At 47.7% G+C, this 18,629-nt stretch overlaps 1 protein-coding gene across 2 annotated transcripts in view; it reads left to right on the top strand.

Annotated features, from left to right (window-relative positions):
* Positions 1-18,629, top strand: part of POLE (DNA polymerase epsilon, catalytic subunit) — a 56,418-nt gene that overhangs the window by 4,414 nt on the left and 33,375 nt on the right. Inside the window, exons 2-20 of one of the 2 annotated variants that reach the window (XM_029229615.1) lie at positions 530-671; positions 1,118-1,198; positions 1,630-1,674; positions 1,828-1,920; positions 2,230-2,384; positions 4,992-5,133; positions 5,260-5,340; positions 6,073-6,180; positions 6,501-6,611; positions 6,886-6,971; positions 7,143-7,262; positions 8,695-8,827; positions 8,921-9,034; positions 9,144-9,356; positions 9,629-9,736; positions 13,954-14,082; positions 14,157-14,259; positions 14,351-14,497; positions 14,909-15,054. In XM_029229615.1, coding sequence (XP_029085448.1) covers positions 530-671; positions 1,118-1,198; positions 1,630-1,674; positions 1,828-1,920; positions 2,230-2,384; positions 4,992-5,133; positions 5,260-5,340; positions 6,073-6,180; positions 6,501-6,611; positions 6,886-6,971; positions 7,143-7,262; positions 8,695-8,827; positions 8,921-9,034; positions 9,144-9,356; positions 9,629-9,736; positions 13,954-14,082; positions 14,157-14,259; positions 14,351-14,497; positions 14,909-15,054 — 2,257 coding nt within the window. Of the gene's footprint in view, positions 1-367; positions 672-1,117; positions 1,199-1,629; positions 1,675-1,827; positions 1,921-2,229; positions 2,385-4,991; positions 5,134-5,259; positions 5,341-6,072; positions 6,181-6,500; positions 6,612-6,885; positions 6,972-7,142; positions 7,263-8,694; positions 8,828-8,920; positions 9,035-9,143; positions 9,357-9,628; positions 9,737-13,953; positions 14,083-14,156; positions 14,260-14,350; positions 14,498-14,908; positions 15,055-18,629 lie in introns of those variants that run through there. The other variant, XM_029229606.1, reaches the window with a different exon arrangement.

Below are 18,629 nucleotides of genomic sequence, written 5' to 3'. Positions count from 1 at the left end.
GCTTTTTCACTCAGCATAATTCCCTTGAGACCCATCCAGGTTATTGCATGTATCAATAAGTTTGTTATCAATGAATTGTATTCCATGGGAAGGATATAACATGGGTTAAATATTCACCTGCTGAAGAATATCTGGGTTGTTTCGACTTTTTGTGTGTAATGAACAAAGCTGCAATGAACATTCACATGCAAGTCTTTTGTATGAGCACGACTTTTCTCTGGGATAAAAGCTCAGGATTGCAGTACTGGACTTTGTGCATTTTTAATATCCCATGAGGCAGCAGTGTCCAGCCAAGATTGTTGTTTTTATTAGTGTTCTGGTTACACAGGTAAACAAGTTTTGAGGGTTCTGCCCCAGTCGTCTTTTTCCTGAGACCTGTTATCTTAATGAGCTATTTTGCCAAATGTGAGGTTTTTCAGGGATGCTCCTACCATGTCATAAACGAAATTCTTACACTAAGCAGACTGAGGGCCGCGGGAGTAGATAGTGTCATGATCAGCGGAGACCGGATTTCTCTCCTTTCACTCAGGGACGATGGCCCCTCTACTTCTGTCTCGGCACTCAAGCGCCTGGAGCGCAGTCAGTGGACAGATAAGATGGATCTGCGGTTTGGTTTTGAAAGACTCAAGGAGCCTGGTGAGAAGACAGGCTGGCTTATCAACATGCACCCTGTAAGCACCTGTGCTTTTCCTCCATCTTCCTCCTTCCATTCAGGAGGGTGGCTGCACCCCTTGTGGCATAGCCCTTGTCTGAAGAGTAGGTGACCCCTAGCGGGAACCTGTTGTCTGGGCAATACAGGTAGAGAGGGGATTGTTCGTAGCTCTCTTGCTTTCCTCTCTAACTTCTTTGGGTCATAAAGAGGCCACTGGGAAGACTGAGGTAAGGGGCATCCCTGTTACCCATAAGAATAAAGCTTTCAAAGATGAGGGGGGAACAGAGAAATTCCCATTTGGAGGCTGTTATGACACGGTTCTTGTGAATGGGGCCAGTAGTGTTTATGCAAAAGGGTAGAGAAAGATTTTGTTTTTAAAGTGCTCAGTTTCCCAGAGAAGGAGGAAAAGGTTCTTGTGCTGTGTAGAGGATAACTTTGTGCCCATGTTGACTGCTTCTCTTGTAGACGGAGATTTTAGATGAAGATAAACGCTTAGTTAGTGCAGTGGATTACTACTTTATTCAAGATGATGGGAGCAGATTTAAGGTAAGCCCTTGACATCCAAGAAGCTAACAACCACTCAGTAATGAGGCATAGCTGGGCTCAAAATGGCAAGTGTCCTTTTAGCTCTGCAACTGTGAGGAGAGGGATTGGGAGGCTTGCGGTGTGCAGCTTCCTGAAGCCCTTTAGGGACATGGACCCCTTGGAGCCACATTAGTCACCACTTAAGATGTCCTAAGAGAAGCTAGCTCAGAAAGACTGAAAGATGAGCAGCATTGTGTCTCTTAGACTCTTGCCCCTGTGATATGTGCATGTCCTAATTTTCTGTTGCACTGTCTCTCTTAAGATATGTCAAGGTCAAGGATGCATTGGATCTAGGCTAGGCTATATCACGGGTATAACAGCAAACAGCCTGTCTTCATTTTTCTTCCTTTTTTCTTTCTCATCACCCCCCTGAATGGGTGTGACTCTTGCAGGTGGCCTTGCCCTATAAGCCATATTTCTACATTGCAACCAGAAAGGTAAGTCTGTGGTTCATGGCATCAGGTCAAACGACCTGTGCCTCGTTTTGTGGGGGGATTTAAAACTGGAAATAAAGAGTCTTCAAGAGAAATAAGCAAGGAAGGAAATAGATTTTACTAATGGGAAGTCCTTTCATTCTGATCCTGATTTAGGGTTGTGAGCGAGAAGTTTCGTCTTTTCTCTCTAAGAAGTTTCAGGGTAAAATTGCTAAAGTAGAGACTGTCCCTAAAGAGGATCTGGACTTGGTGAGTATCACCCAGCCCTTTCAGGGTAAATGAGACCGGGTCCACCCTGCCCATGGGGTGAGATGGGAAGAGGACAAGTTCCACACCTGTGGGACAGTATAGATGATGGGCTTTGGTGACTGTCCCTGTATCCTCTTAGAGAACTCTAGTGGCATAGTTGGTGCCACATGCAGAGTTGAACAAGGTGCTTTGGAGTTGCCAACTCTTCAAATCATTTATTTACCTTTGAATCGTCTTGCCTTATTTCCTCTCCCCAATGTAGTATTTTTTTCTCTTTGAACTCATGAGCACCATCTCTTCACTCTGTAGCCAAATCACTTGGTTGGTTTGAAACGAAATTACATTAAGCTGTCCTTCAACACCGTGGAGGACCTTGTCAAAGTGAGGAAGGAGATCTCCCCTGCTGTGAAGAAAAACCGGGAACAGGGCCACACCAGTGATGCCTATACGGCTATGCTCACCAGGTAAGCTTCATTCACATAAGCAGAGCAGCCAGTCAGTCCACAAGGACTGTTTCCCATTTTTCCTACGTTTACAAGATGGGTAGGAGGTGGGAAAACTCAGCAATAAAATTACCTTAATGATTGGCTCCATTCAATGTGGAAATAGTTTTGAGCAATTAGGTAGACTTCCTTTCTTTTTTTTTCTTTCTTTTTTTTTTTTTTTTGCGGTACGCGGGCCTCTCCTGTTGCGGAGCACAGGCTCCGGACGTGCAGGCTCAGCGGCCATGGCTCACGGGCCCAGCCGCTCTGCAGCATGTGGGATCCTCCCGGACCGGGGCACGAACCCGTGTCCCCTGCATCGGCAGGCGGACTCTCAACCACTGCGCCACCAGGGAAGCCCTGGTAGACTTTCTTATATGTTCCCTTTGTGTTAAATAAATGGTAGATTCCCAGGCTGTATTTTAGCTGTCCTTCTTTTCTAACATAGAGGGTAGATTTGTGGCTCCAAATTTAGTTGCTGTAACAGTAGACATTTTAGATTTCTAATCCCACCATCTTAACACGGTCTGTTTTCATGGTTTTTAGTAAGTGTTAAGATGTCTGCAACTTTTAATAAATACCTATATTTACATAGCACATCTCCAGAGATCCCTGGGTATTATACAGAGAAATTTAAATATAGGACAATAAACACCGTTCATTAAATATTTAGACAGCAAAAGTAATAAGAAACAGGGTAAGAGATTAAGAAGAAATCTTGGCTAATTAAAAGTTATGATGACTTCCACATACAGATGGCCAACAGGCGCATGAAAAGATACTCAACATCTCTATTAGGGAAATGCAAATCAAAACTACAGTGAGGTACCACCTCACACCAGTCAGAATGGCCATCATTAAAAAGTCTACAGGGCTTCCCTGGTGGTGCAGTGGTTGAGAGTCCGCCTGCCGATGCAGGGGACACGGGTTCGTGCCCTGGTCCGGTAAGATCCCACATGCCGCGGAGCGGCTGGGCCTGTGAGCCATGGCCACTGAGCCTGCGCGTCCGGAGCCTGTGCTCCGCAACGGGAGAGGCCACAAGAGTGAGAGGCCCGCGTACCGCAAAAAAAAAAAAACAAAAAAAAAACTACAAGTAACAAATGCTGGAGAGAGTATGGAGAAAAGGGAACCCTCCTACACTGTTGGTAGGAATGTAAATTGGTGCAGTCATTATGGAGAACAGTATGGAGTTTCCTCAAAAAACTAAAAAAATAGAGTGCCATATGACCCAGCCATCCCACTCCTGGTCATATATCCGGACAAAACCATAATTCCAAAAGATACATGCACCCCTATGTTCATAGCTGCATTATTCACAATGGCCAAGACATGGAAACAACCTAAATGTCCATCGACAGATGAATGGATAAAGAAGATGTGGTACATATATACAGTGGAATATTACTCAGCCATAAAAAAGAATAGAATAATGCCATTTGCAGCAGCATGGATGGACTTAGAGATTATCATACTAAGTGAAGTAAGTCAGAAAGGGAAAGAAAATACTGTGTATCACTTATAATGTGGAATCTAAAATATGACACAAATGAACTTATCTACGAAACAAAAATAGACTCACGGACATACAGAACAGACTTGTGGTTGCCAAGGGGAAGGTGGGGGGGGAGGGATGGATTGGGAGTTTGGGGTTAGCAGATGCAAGCTATTATATATAGAATGGATAAACAATAAGGCCTACTGTATAGCATAGGGAACTATGTTTAATACCCTGTGGTAAACAATAATGGAAAAGAATTTTTAAAAGAATGTTTATATATGTATAACTGAATCATTTTGCTGTACAGCAGAAATTAACACAGCATTGTAAATCAGCTCTACTTCAGTTTTTAAAAAAGGCACACAAAAAGTTAAGATGACTTCAGAAGAACTAATTGTATCCTCTGACAAAAGTAGATCAGTTTGGGACCCTGAACATTTCTGCACACTACCCCCCCACAGTGGCCCATTAATTACTTTTCAGAATATTGCAAGTTGTAACCAGAGACCGAGTCCCCAGAGGCCTGCCTTCTCTAAAACCCATTGCCTTTCTTTCCCCCCTTAATAGTCCATTCGGTATTTGGAAGCTTAGTGGGCTAGTATTGGAGTGAATATTCTAGTGACAATGATTCCCTCTTCGATATGGTAAGAATAATTATGATACAGAAATAGTGACTGTTTACCTGTCACTTCACCATGCCGACAGCTTTGTGGCTAGTAGCTCATGACGCTCTTGCAGGGTGGGCCTGTTACTGTCATCCTCGATTTCTTGATGAAGAAATAAGCTTAGTGAGGGTGGGTCACATCTGTAGACATGCCTCCCAAGTAACAGTTTCCTTTCTTTGCTCTTTTAAATGGGGTGTAACTTACGTCCTATAAAATGAATGTCCTAAGTATACTGAATTTCCTTGTGTCTGTGGCCTGCTGCTTGGTGGGGCGGGGTTCATCCAAGGTCATTCCTTACGAAGGGCCTGTCCTGATCATCTCAGCCACCTTGTAAAACTTTAGTGTTTTCATTGTATGGACACTGGTCTTCCCCCCTCCAGCCCCTAGCAGAGCATAGTTGAAAAAGCTGCTGTCTTTATTTTGCAGTGTTCTACAAGGGGGCAGTGTGATTACTGATGAAGAGGAAGCCTCTAAGAAGATTTCTGACCAATTGGACAACATTGTGGACATGCGAGAGTACGATGTGCCCTACCACATCCGCCTCTCCATTGACCTGAAGATCCATGTGGTGAGTGGGCTATTGCATGTGGGCAGTTCCTGATAGCCAGGAGGTGATACTGAAGGATAGATCCATACAGTTGACTTCCTTGGACAGACGGAGAAGTCTTTAGTTAATGCACCACACGTCCTGCAGGCTCACTGGTACAACGTCCGGTACCGAGGAAGTGCCTTTCCAGTGGAAATTGCCCGCCGTGATGACCTTGTTGAACGACCCGTAAGTACCACTTGCATTTCTTCCATCTTAAACTTTCCAGTTGTTTTTGGAGAGTGAATTCTGCGCTGAAAGGTGAATTTGATTCAAAGGTTTGTTTGCTTCTTTTTCCTCAGATACCTTCTTAAAAGAATTATGGGGTAGTTGTTTTTTTCATCAGTTTCTGACCTGACAGTATAATTTGACTTTGCACACAGACATCATCACGTGACGTCAGTATTTGAGCTAGGCTGGATCGGAACATTTGAGGGAAAGCTCTGACTTCCATTTTGGGTGGTTACTAGTAAAGTGATATGTTGAAAAGTGGATTCATAACTGGTTTGGGGACAGCTTTGTGATCTTGGGAAAGTCTGTACTCTGTTTTCTCACATCCAAAATGAAGTTGTCAGTTCTGTGTCATCTCCTGTCAGGGTTGTCATAAAGGACAAAATGAGTGATGCATTTTAAAGAGCTTTGAGACTCAGGTGTTCTGTAATTCTAGACTTTTCCTGTGAACAGCTACTCTAGCATTTTCTCATACGTTTAAGTTTTCATATCCTCATGGTATTCTGGACATAGGTCATTCATCTTCGAGATGCCAGTCCCACTTCCTCGTGAACCTTTCCCCGCAGCAGCTTGACTCTTACTTTTAGTAACTGGCAGTAGAGGTGGAGGTGGTGGGTGTCAAGAGGACCACAGGGTCTCCAGAGCTCAGCTTGGTTTGTGGCCAACTTAATGCTACATTTTGTCCTTCAGGACCCTGTGGTTTTAGCATTTGACATTGAGACGACCAAACTGCCCCTCAAGTTTCCCGATGCTGAGACTGATCAGATTATGATGATTTCCTATATGATTGATGGTCAGGTGAGTGGTGCCTTCTGGGATGTAAGCTCTCTGTGAACAAGGACCATAGCTGGTCCTCAAACCAGAACAGTGTCCACCCTTGGTTAGTACTTTTTTTGTGAATAATGAGTGAGTGGAGTCCACAGAACCTGTTCTAACATCCAGCCACGCTCTGCCTTCCAGGCAAATCTGAGGATTAGGTAGAGTGTCTCTTCTTGGGAAAGCCAGGGCGCTTCAAGCTGCTGCAGAGATTTTGTAGCGAGAGTCTCCGGGCTGCGTGTGAGAGGTGTGTCTTTGGCTTTGTGTCTCTAACTCATACTGACTGCTATTGAACTTCCCAGGGCTACCTCATCACCAACAGGGAGATCGTCTCAGAAGATATAGAAGATTTCGAGTTCACCCCCAAGCCAGAATATGAAGGGCCCTTCTATGTCTTCAATGCGCCTGATGAGGTAGAGGTGTCACTTGGGAAACTGCCTGACGTTTGGGGTAGAGTGGGAAGGGGAGGCAGGCCTGGTGACCCTCTTAGGCCTCGGCATTCCTCTAATCATAGCAGCAGCTGGACTCAGTCCCCAGTGGCTGGTCCTCATTCACCTGGAGGCCCTGTTGGGTTGGAAATAACAGGCTCACGTGAGGTTGCTGCTCCTCAGCTTTGGAGAGCTGCCTGGAAATCACTTGAAGGAGAGTAAAAGCAACCCTCTGACTGCTCAGATTTGTTGAATTCAGGTTCATCTAATCCAAAGATGGTTTGAACACATCCAGGAGACCAAACCCAACATCATGGTCACCTATAATGGGGACTTTTTCGACTGGTGAGTCAGAACGTGGGGTGGGGGGGGAGGAGCACCGCTGGGTGGCACGGGCGGGCTCCGCACTGTGATTGAGAGGAGCTCACGTGAGGCGTCCCCTGGGGGCAGTCTTCCTGGTCTCTTAGGAATTAGAGACTCACTGCCCCACGTGCTTGTCCATCCTCTCGTCATTAGGCCGTTTGTGGAGGCCAGAGCAGCGGTCCATGGACTGAGCATGTACCAGGAGGTTGGGTTCCAGAAGGACAGCCAGGGGGAGTACAAAGCACCCCAGTGCATCCACATGGACTGTCTCAGGTAGGCCCCACAGCTCACCTGGCGGCTGGTCACAGTGTCTCATGAGGGCTTCCTGTGAGTGAGGCCCAAGATTCCCTTCTCGCACACGCTGGTCCTGTCCACAAGAAGTAGCTCCCATCATCTGTGAGAACAGTGGCTTCCGGCTCTGCCCAGGTCCCGGGATGTGTCTTTCATCATTTGTTCATCCTTCATTCAGTCAGCAAACACATGCTGAGCACTGGTCCTCAGGGTGTGGAAACCAGACCAGAAAGAAAGACCTGGTAGAGTGAGGCCCGGTGCCATGGGAGCTCGTGGAGGGGCCTTGGCTTCCCACACGAGGTTGGGATGTGGTAGTCAGGCTCGTGCATGGTGTCCAGGCAGGCTGGGGTGTCCAGGCTGAGGACAAGTGTGCAAGGTGGCCCAGAGTGCTGAGGGGCAAGGCTGGAGTGGAAGGAGGTCTCGTCGGCTTTCTGTGCCTGGTGGGGAGGGGGTTTTATCTTGGTGGTCATGGGGAGCCATTGATGCGTTTTCTCTTTAGCCCTGGTGTTATGGCGCGTGGATTGAAGGGGCAGGCCGGGTCATAACGTGCACAGGAGTGAAGAGGGCTGGACTAGAGATATTTGAGAGCCGAGGACTTGGGGATCTATAGATTTGGGGACAGGTGCAGGAGGCATGGCGAACTCTGGTTCTCAGGGCTTGGGGTGGGCTTATGGGGGAATAGAACAGAGCTCGGGTTCCGAGTAGAAGCAGGCCTGGGAGCCCTACCCACGTGGAGGGCCTGGGGACTGTGGGGCACTGTGATGTGGTTAAAAAAAAAAAAGTGATAGTTGATAGATTCTCAAGAAGAGAAGTAAAAGAGAAGCGGGCACCCTCAGTGGAGGCAGCAGCGCCATGGAGGCCCCAGCGGGGCAGGGCAGAGAGGCCAAGGAAGGTGAGATTGGATGCTGCCAGTAAGAAGACGTGGGTCCTAGAGAGACAACAGTGTGTGTCATGGGGGAAGAGGTGGAGATGGGCGCGAGGTGGCCTGGAGTGTTTCTGTGCTAAAGGGATGGTGCAAGAGGATGAGGAGAGTTTGACGACAGGGTGTGAGGGGCGGGGAGAGCAGGGCAGAGCCTGGCTGTAGAGGGGCAAGCTGTGGAGGGATCCAGAAGGCCAGAGGGCGCAGGTTCCTGCCTGCCCACCTTTGCGTTTCTCTGTGAGGCTGAGAGGAAGGCCGTGGGGCTGGAAGGACTGGCTCTGGCATCTCCTTGTTTGTGGGTTTGTCTGTGAAATTGACTGGATCCGGGTGAAAGCTTTTCACAAGGGGCCTGCACCACGTGACGCCTTGGAGATCTTTGGGTACCCATCAGGACCCTGCATCTTCCTGTGGTGTGTCCAGCTTTGCAGCCTCTCACAGGTTCCTGGGCTTCGTCTCAGAATCATCTCTGGCTTTTGCTCTCTTTCTCATTCCCAGGTGGGTGAAGAGGGACAGTTACCTTCCCGTGGGCAGCCACAACCTCAAAGCAGCTGCCAAAGCCAAGCTGGGCTATGACCCCGTGGAACTGGACCCCGAGGACATGTGCCGGATGGCCACTGAGCAGCCCCAGGCACGTGCCCTGCCTCGCAGAGTTGCCCTTCGGCTGGCGGTGGTGGCCTGCTGGGCGCCTCATTGACCTTACTCTCTGATATTCTCTCCTTAGACGCTGGCCACCTACTCGGTGTCAGACGCAGTGGCCACATACTACCTGTACATGAAGTACGTCCACCCCTTTATATTCGCCCTGTGCACCATTATCCCCATGGAGCCCGATGAGGTCAGTGCCTCTCCTGGCCCGCTGCCTGCCGGAGTGGTCCCAGGCAGCTGATGCGGACGCAGCCGTTGGATTTTGGTGTTTGGCTGAAAGCCTGGCGTTTCCCCCGTAGGTGCTGCGGAAGGGCTCCGGGACGCTGTGTGAGGCCTTGCTGATGGTACAGGCCTTCCACGCCAACATCGTCTTCCCCAACAAGCAGGAGCCAGAGTTCAGCAAGCTGACAGATGATGGCCACGTGCTGGATGCCGAGACCTACGTGGGTGGCCACGTGGAAGCCCTGGAGTCGGGCGTGTTCCGCAGTGATATCCCCTGCCGGTTCCGGATGGTGCGCCCCTCCTGAGGCTCCTAAAGCTGGGCCTCTTCCCGCCAGTGCTGTGGGCGGACCCAGGAAGGACCCAGCCCATAAGGGCTGAAATAAAGCCCTCGCCTCGTGGGCCCCTCGCCAGCCGTCCTTTGGCCTGCCCTTTAGGGTGCTGTAGGGCGAGCACTTGGCTCCTTCTGGAGCGTTCTCTTTGTAGCGTCCCACCTGAGGCAGGTTACTTGGTGCGAGGGCATTTTCCTCTCTTACTCATGTCCTCTCTTGGTTGTTTGTGTTAGAATCCTGCTGCCTTTGACTTCCTGCTGCAGCGGGTGGAGAAGACCATGCGTCACGCCATCGAGGAAGAGGAGAAGGTGCCCATGGAGCAGGTCACCAACTTCCAAGAGGTAACGCACGGGGGGCTGGAGGGGGGACAGTCTGCTTACACGCCTCGCCTTGCACATTGGCTTCTTTCATCGGCATGTTTATTGTGCACCTATTGTGTGGTGGCGCTTGGGCGCCGAGACAGGACACGGGGCCTGGTCTGGTCTAGTTAGGACAGGAGAGCGTGGTGCTCGCAGTGAGTGACTCGATTTGGTGAGGTGGGAGAATTTCACAGAGATGGCGAAGGCTTTCGGGACAAAGTGGTGTGATGTGGGAGAGAGGAAGGCAAGTGAAGGGTTTCGTGCCAGTTTACCTGAACTGTATTTTGTAGGCAATGAGGAGCCATTGGAGGATTTTAACTTTTTATTGTCAAGAGACTTTAAAAAATGATGGTAGGAGTTCCTACAAATTACAGGGCAGAATATAGTGACTGTAAAGTCCATCACATAATGGTTAGAAAATGCCATATGCAAAGCGTGTCACATGACTGGAGGCCCCAGGCACCTCCCACTTCGCTGTCCTGTTCCTTTGGATGCGGCACATCTTGGGTCTCTGTCAGGTCCTGCTCAACACTTTAACATATTCAGCTACTTTAGTACTTTGCAGTTCTTACCAGTTCTAGGATTGATTTCAAGAAACGCCTTATAACAGATTCACCAGGCAAAATTCAAACAAAAACGTGTGCACATGCTCTGCAAACTATGAAGTACTGTGCAGCTCTTGTCAGCTGCAGCTATCATGTACTTTGGGAACTCTCTGTGAACCAACTTGAGAAGAAGAGAGTCTAGGCTGAATAACAAATAGGAGTTAAAGAACGACTTGAAAGGAACAAAGTTACTACTTTCTTTTTTGAGGGGTTGGTGTGGGGGTGGGCACAGCAGGTGGGATCTTAGTTCCCAGATGACCAGGGGTCAAACCCAGGCCCCTGGCAGTGAGAGCACTGGGTCCTAACCACTGGACCACCAGGGAGTTCCCAAAAGATACTACTTTCACGTCCAAGAACCAATGAAGTGAGTGGAGTGAGGCTTAAGGTATGGTAACTGGAGGGACTCCAGACACCTTAGTGAATCTGGATGTGAACTCTTTCTAGGTGACAGGTAGTACGTCTTAGTAGCTGTCTCCAAAGTCCCTGAAACTTCTCTATAGGGTGGCCCAGGGTCTTTAGGGGAAGGGCAGCAGGTCACCTTTTTGTTCCTGAGTGATCATCCGGGCAGTGGTATGATGACAGCTGGTGGGAGGCGTCAGCTTGGGGCTCACAGCGACGTCTGGCCTGTCCAGGTGTCATCCCCTGTCATCCCAGCCTTCTGCGCCTTACTTGGGTCGTCTTCATCTTCCCTCCAGAGCAGCATTTCAGAGCTTGCCTTAGCACAGAGATGGATGGGGGATTGTTCTCCAAATGGCTCATTTGCCTGAGATTCAGTTAGAAACAATAAGTATTACGTTTCTGGTATTTCCTGTTCTACTTGATAGATGTTCCTTTTAGTCATTTTTTCCTTACTAGTTTGAGTTTGACTTCTTTGGAGGGTTTTAAGGAATTTTTTAATACTAAGGGCAATTTTGCATTCAAGTGATTTTCTAATGTGACTTTACCAAAGTTAATGTATTTCATAAAAGATGGCTGCCCTTCTGATTGATGTTTTTCTTCTGGTTAATTTTTGCATAATTTAGATGTTTTCCAGTTTATACTTGAATGTCTAGAGATTGGCAAACTATAGCCCATAAGGCCTGTTTTTGTACAGTCAGCAAGCTAAGAATGGTTTTCATATTTTTTAAATGTTGTAAAAAAAAATATGTGATAGACTGTGGCCACAAAACCTGAAGTATTTATTATCTGGCCCTTCACAGAGGTTTGCAGACCCCAGATCTAAAGGTTTTTTTTTAGCCAGCCTGTCTAAGAATGCCAGTGTATTCAATTAAGTTATCTAATGAGTGTTAGATAACTCCTAAATACAGTAGTTCTCAAATTTTAGTGCTGCATATACATTTTGGATCAAATAAGTACATACCTAATGTTCTGGTTTAACTAGGTGTTACATTTGGGGAGTGAATAAAAATAAAACAAAAATACGTGGCTATCAGAGCCTGTTTATTAGCCTTTTATAGTTTCAGTGACTGTTTTTGTTTTTTAGGACAATATTTTTATTTCTAGAAGCTCTATTGGTTCTTTTTCAAATGTGCTTTATTTCTTTAAAGTGGACTTTTTCTCTTGCTGTGTTTTGTTTATTTTCTAATTTTAAATTTTTTTGAAGTATAGTGATTTATAATGTTTCAGGTATACAGCAGTGTGATTCAGTTTTATACATATATATATATATATATATATATATATATACACGCATACATATGTACATACACATGCATATATTCTTTTTTTTTTTTTTTTTTTGCCTGTGCCACGTGGCTTGCAGAATCTTAGTTCCCCAACCAGGGATTGAACCCATGCCCCTGCAGTAGAGGTGCAGAGTCCTAACCACTGGACCGCCAGGGAATTCCCTATATATATATGTATTTTTTCATATTCTTTTCAATTATAGGTTATTACAGGATATTGAATATAATTCCCTGTGCTATACAGTAGGTCTTTGTTGTTTCTCTTCCTGTGTTTTAGATTTTTGGTCTTTATTGTCTTTAATTAGCCCCATTTTAGCATGTTTACTCCAGGAGGTTACTTCTCTGATGTTCTCAGGGGTCTCCTCCCACTGTGTCTGCTCTCAGTCACGGTGGGTGTTTTTTCCCCATGCTCAGCAGTTTTGGAATGTGAATTCCTCTTCAGTAGGAGGACTGTCAGGTAATTTTACAGTTTCTTCCTGGTTCCACAAAAGTGACACAGGCCTGATGTGCCTTCTTATCTGGTTCCTTGGCTGGAGGGTCTCAGTCTTAGTGAGGTAATGCAAATCACAGACCTCTTAGCACCTGTGATGACAGATGCTCAGGGAAGATGCTTTCTTTGCCCAGAGCCCAGAATGCACATGGTTTTGGTGAGCAGACTTGTTCTAGTTTATTCTTTTATGGAGGTGGCCTTTGAGAGTCCTGCCTTTATTTGGGGCTCTGTGTTTTGTCTCCCTGTTGTGTGTAGCCTGCCCCTCCCTGAGGAGGCATGAGAAGTGTGAAGGAAAGAGCTCACAGCACAGGCCTGAGGCCGCTGACCTCGGAAAGGCCTGCTGCTCGGCTGCCCTCGGCGGAACTCGGGTTCCAGCAGGTTTCTCGCTTCCCTCTGATAGGAAGGCCTCATGGAAGCTCAGTTGCTTGTGCAAACAAGGTAGTCTGTGCTGAGCACCTGCTTTCCTTCTGGGAGTCCGGGTTTTGGTCCATGCAGGCAGAGCTGCCTACGTGAACCGCCCCCAGTAAGAACCCTGGGCAGTGGGTCTCCACGAGCTTCTCTGGGAGACAGCGCTTCTCATGGGTTGTCATGGCTTGATGCTGGAAGAATTCAGCTCATCCAAGCTTGAGCCTGGGCTCTTCCCCATCGCCTTTTTCCTTTGCTGATTGAGCTCTGTGTCTTTTCCCTGTGAGTCACCAAACCTGGGGATGGTCTTGGGGACCCCAACACAGGGCCTGGCCCTGCCAGGCACCCATTGAGTCAACTCACTGCTCTGGTTTTGAGTCTGCTCATCACTTTTGTTCTCTGGGGATGACTTAGAAGCTCAGAAGTGCATTTACAGGGATAGTTTTCACATTTCATTTAGGATTTCTAGGTGTTTGGCATTAGGAGGGTTTTTAAGCTAATAGCCTTGGCTGGAAACAGAATCTGATTCATTGGTTTATAAAGTAATGCTGGAAACAGTCTAGCATCACAGTTCAGAGCAGGTGTTTGGTCTAAGAGGGCCCGTTCTTGAGCCCATACTCACCTCTTGAAACTTCTCATCCATCAGATGAGGGATTGCTGGGATGTTGATGTTGTGTCACACACCTGCACCATGGGGGCACTCGGGGCACCCAGGAAGTATGGCTCTTGATAATCTAGCTGGGTCCCCTACTTGCTAGCAGATGGGCCGTGCCATGTGAGGCCACAGACTCTGCACTTTTCTCCTGAACCCCAGAGTTCTTTGGGGTGGAGGCTGCTGCTTCCCGTGATGCTGTCCTGTCTTTTCTTGCAAGTCCCCTGCACCTCCAGGGCCTGGTGTTGGTGCCTGTCATCTGTCGTCCGTCTGCAACCCATGGTGCTTTCTCTGTCACTCTGTACAGTCTCCAAGTTTTCGTCTTGGTCGCCAGCCTCCACTTCTTTCCCCTTTCTCTGTAGGTGTGTGATCAGATTAAGGCCAAGCTCACCTCCCTGAAAGATGTTCCTAACCGAATTGAGTGTCCCCTTATCTACCACCTGGACGTGGGGGCCATGTACCCCAACATCATCTTGACGAACCGCCTGCAGGTGAGAGAGATTCTCACATCAGAATCAAGCTCTTTTGCCCAAACCCTAACTGCTCCCTTCCTGTCCCCTCACAGCCCTCTGCCATGGTGGATGAGGCCACCTGTGCTGCCTGTGACTTCAACAAGCCTGGAGCAAACTGCCAGAGGAAGATGGCCTGGCAGTGGAGGGGCGAGTTCAGTGAGTGTCCGCCCTGGGCGGTGCTGCTCAGCAGGGAGCCCAGCAGGGGCTGGGTCTCTATCACACACTCTCTTCCCATCACCCCTCCCAGTGCCAGCCAGTCGCAGCGAGTACCATCGGATCCAACACCAGCTGGAGTCAGAGAAGTTCCCTCCCTTGACCCCAGAGGGCCCAGCCCGGGCCTTTCACGAGCTGTCCCGCGAGGAGCAGGCTAAATACGAGAAGCGGAGGCTGGCAGGTGAGCAGTTGGGACAGCGCGCATCTCCACAGACTGCGTTTTCTCTGACTTGAGTCTTCGTTGGGCTGTGTTGGTGTGTCACCCCTTGAGGTCAGTCGAACCAGTTGTTGAACTAGATGAGACCACTGGGAACTAGTTCTTCCTATAGGCTTCTTTTTGTCATTTACCCTTTGGTGCGTGTTCAGCTACCAAACCCTCCCTGTGGTCTTCATGTGTTTGGTCCGTTCATACGGGGCTGCCGTTTCTTTGATATGCTTCACAAGCACATGTCTTTCTGAGTTTTCTGCTCCTTTGCATTAACCTAAAAAGCCACGTTTGTTGGCATCCATTGCCTAGCTTTCTTGGCTGTGTCCAGGAGGCCTGTCTGCTGTGTGGAGTCTCACGTGCCCCCCACTCTCAATTGTGCCTCAGATTACTGCCGGAAGGCATACAAGAAAATCCACGTGACCAAGGTGGAAGAACGTCTTACCACCATCTGCCAGCGGGAGAACTCCTTCTATGTGGACACAGTGCGTGCCTTTCGGGACAGGCGCTACGAGTTCAAAGGTCTCCACAAGGTGGGCCTGACCTTTGTGAGGTCGGAACAGAGTCTAGTTTCTGAGGTGAAAATCCTTGCTTGGCGCTGTCTGGATGTGTTACTCCCCACCTCTGGGCTGGTACCTGCATTCAGACAATAAATGTGCAGTTGTTCTTAACTTTGAAGAATTAAGGGCTTGGGGCCTCGCAACTATTCTGAATGATTGCTTTTGAAGTAACTATCTAGAGCAGTGGGTCAGCAAACTATGGCTGGGCCAGCCATTTTTATAAATAAAGTTTTATTGGAACTGAGCTGCATTTGCCCGCAGCAGAACCTGAGGCCTGCATGTGTACAGTACACACCATGTGGCCCTTTACTTTGCCAACCTCTGACCAGGAGGAGTGAGGGGGTGTTTTCACTGACATGTTTGATCCAGGATTAGGATTAGGATTAAGGGAAATACATAGAAATACATAGCAATGCCTCAGTCGTAATATCAACAAATAATTGTGTTCTCTTTAAGCAAATCATTTTTTTCTGAGAGACCTTCCTTCACTGCTAGACTCAGTGAGTCTTCACATCCCACCCTGCCTTGATAGATTGTCATCATTGTGCTTTATTATTATCATTTTTAACTTTTTTGGCTTCTTATTATGATAAAATATACACAACATGAAATGTAACATTTTAAGCGTGCAGTTCAGTGGCATTAAGCAAATGCACATTGTTGTGCAGGTATCCCCGCCATCCCTCTCCAGAACTCTTCATCTTGCAAAGATGAAACTCTGTTCTACCTTAACAATAACCCTCCATTCTGTACCTTCTGTGGACTTTGGTCACTCTAGGGACCTCATATAAGTGGAGTCCCACAGGATTTGTCCTTCTGTGACTAGGTTATTTCTCTTAGCCTAAGGTTGTCAAGGTTCATTCATGTTGTAGCTTATGTCAGAATTTCCTTTTTGAGGCTGAATAATATTCCATCGTATGGACATAACACATTTTGTTTATCCAGTCATCCATCGGTGGACAGTTGAGTTGCTTCCATGTTTTGGGTATTGTGAATATTTCTGCTGTGAATTATTCACCCATAGTGTACAGGCATCTCTTTGAGATCCTGCTTGCAGTTCTTTTGGGTATATATCCGGAAGTGGAATTGCTGAATCGTATGGTAATTGTATTTTTTTTCTTAAAGGAGAAAAAATTTATTTTACTTTAAAATTTGTTTTTAAATATTTAATAAGAGTTTCAGAACTCTTTTTTCTTTTTTTAAATTAATTAATTAATTATTTTTGGCTGTGTTGGATCTTCGTTTCTGTGCGAGGGCTTTCTCTAGTTGTGGCGAGCGGGGGCCACTCTTCATCACGGTGCATGACCCTCTCACTATCGCGGCCTCTCTCGTTGCGGAGCACAGGCTCCAGACGTGCAGGCTCAGTAGTTGTGGCTCACGGGCCCAGTTGCTCCGTGGCATGTGGGATCTTCCCAGACCAGGGCTCAAACCCGTGTCCCTTGCATTGGCAGGCAGATTCTCAACTACTGCACCACCAGGGAAGCCCTACTTCTAAATTTTTAATTAATTTATTTGGTTGTGCTGGGTCTTAATTGAGGCTCGCTGGCTCCTTAGTTGCGGCACGCGTGTGGGATCTAGTTCCCTGACCAGGGATCGAACCTGGGCCCCCTGCGTTGGGAGTGCGGAGTCTTAACCACTGGACCACCAGGGAAGTCCCGGTAATTGTATTTTTAATCTTTTGAGGAACCACCATACCTTCTCACTTTATTTTAATTAAACTATTGAGTTACTTGTTCATCTGTCTGCCTCATCAGAGTGCCGAAAGTGTAGTGACTGTCTTGTTCTTTAGAGTCTAACATATTACCTGGCACATAGTAGGCACTCAGTAAATTTCTTAATTTTGTTTGTTCTTTAAATACCAGACCTTTAAAAGAATTTCTTCTCACATTGGACGGGGAATTTGCTGAAATATTTATGGCCTTCTTTGCATTTCTTTATCAGTTGCTCTTACTAGGGACCTCGAGTAGCTCTTGTTTCCCTAGTTAATAAGACACAGATGGGCCTGGCTTCTTGTCCTAGGGTACCTCAGGACGGCCATTCGCATCACGGAAGCTTGGCAGTGCGGTGTCGCCGGCCCCCCACACTTCCTGTTAGCTGAGACTCGCTTCATTTCGATGGAGCAGGGGGAGCTAAGCTGCCAAACGCCAGCCTCACAGCTGCTGGGGCTGAGCTGGGGGAGCTGAGCTGTCTGTCGGCCTCCTTGAGGCTCAGCGTCCCGGGAGGTACAGCCTGTGTTGACACGAGGGCCAGGTGTCACCGTGTTGAGCCTCCCACCCCGACCCCGACTGGCACTGGGCGTTCCTGGGGTCCTGCCTGCCCCCTCCCCACCCCCTCAGCACTAACAGCCTGATGTCTTCCCATGTGATACAAATCCTGGGAAGCCTTTCATTCGCTTAGCACGTTTATGGAGTGCCTGTTATGTGCCCGACATTCTTCTAGGTACTGAAAAGGTGGTATCAGCTGGGGGAGTAAAGGTGAAATGTTCTGAGATGCAAGGAGAATGTCCGGTGTTTGACCACTGTGACAGCATGTAGCCTAGCAAACGGAAAGAAATGCTGCTCGGGCAGGAAGTGAGTTCATACGCCCCCGAGTGTCCATGTCTGTCACCGTCCCTAGTGGCCGTGTCTGCTTTATTGAGGTAACATTGACGTGGGATAAATCTGACCCTTTCAGGTGGGCAGTTCTATTGATTTTGACAAACGCATACAACTGTGTAACCACCACCACAGTGACGAGAACATTTCCTTTGCAACCAATTATAGTAGCACACGGTCCTGGTTAGCGTTGCGGTGTCCATCTTCCACCGCTTGGTCTAGTGTCTGGTAAACAGTTGTATGTTCATAAGTATTGGCTAAGGGGTAAATTGTTATTCTAAGATGTTGCCTCTAATGACATGCACTTTGCTTTCAGTCAGTGGTTTGTGAGTTATGTAGTTTGAGAGACCCTGTCACTCAGCCTGTCCAGTCTATTAATAAGAGAGTAAATGGAATAACAGGACTTGGGCTGGGAGCCCCTGGGCCTCTAGTGGAGCGAAACCCCTGCCTCTGTCACTGGTCTTCAGGCGTGGATTTCATCCCCTTCTCCAGGTAGCTGCCGGGTTCTGGGTTCTGTCCCAGGATGCTGAAGTTGCCCCAAGTCTGAGGTGTCCAAGTGAGTTGTTGCTGTCATAGAGTATTTTCTCCTAGGCCATAGTCTCACAAGAAATAAAAATGTAATATCAATATATTCCTTTGTGTTCAGCACTCCTTTCAGGATATCTGTCTTACATGGGGCAGTTCTAGATTGAAGGTGATTCCGGATTGGTGAGAACCAAGCGTGTCGACCCTGTGAGGAACAAGTTGATGTTGTTTCCGTGTTAAGTTTCTCGGGTGTGATAACAGTATTGAGGTTCTGTAGGAGAGTGTGTTTGTTCCTGGAAATTGTATGCTTAGGTATTTAGGGGGCTCTGGTCATGAGAGTTACATCTTTCCATTGTTTGTGCCGAGAGAGAGAGAGAGAGAGAGAGAGAGAGAGAGAGAGAGAGAGAGAGAGGAGAGAGAGAGAGAGAG

This window comes from Monodon monoceros, unplaced genomic scaffold (assembly GCF_005190385.1).
Source record: "Monodon monoceros isolate NGI ecotype Baffin Bay Population unplaced genomic scaffold, NGI_Narwhal_1 Super_Scaffold_1, whole genome shotgun sequence".
Taxonomy (NCBI): domain Eukaryota; kingdom Metazoa; phylum Chordata; class Mammalia; order Artiodactyla; family Monodontidae; genus Monodon; species Monodon monoceros.
The sequence above is the reverse complement of the archived record's forward strand: the minus strand, read 5'-3'. Positions and strand labels throughout refer to the sequence as shown.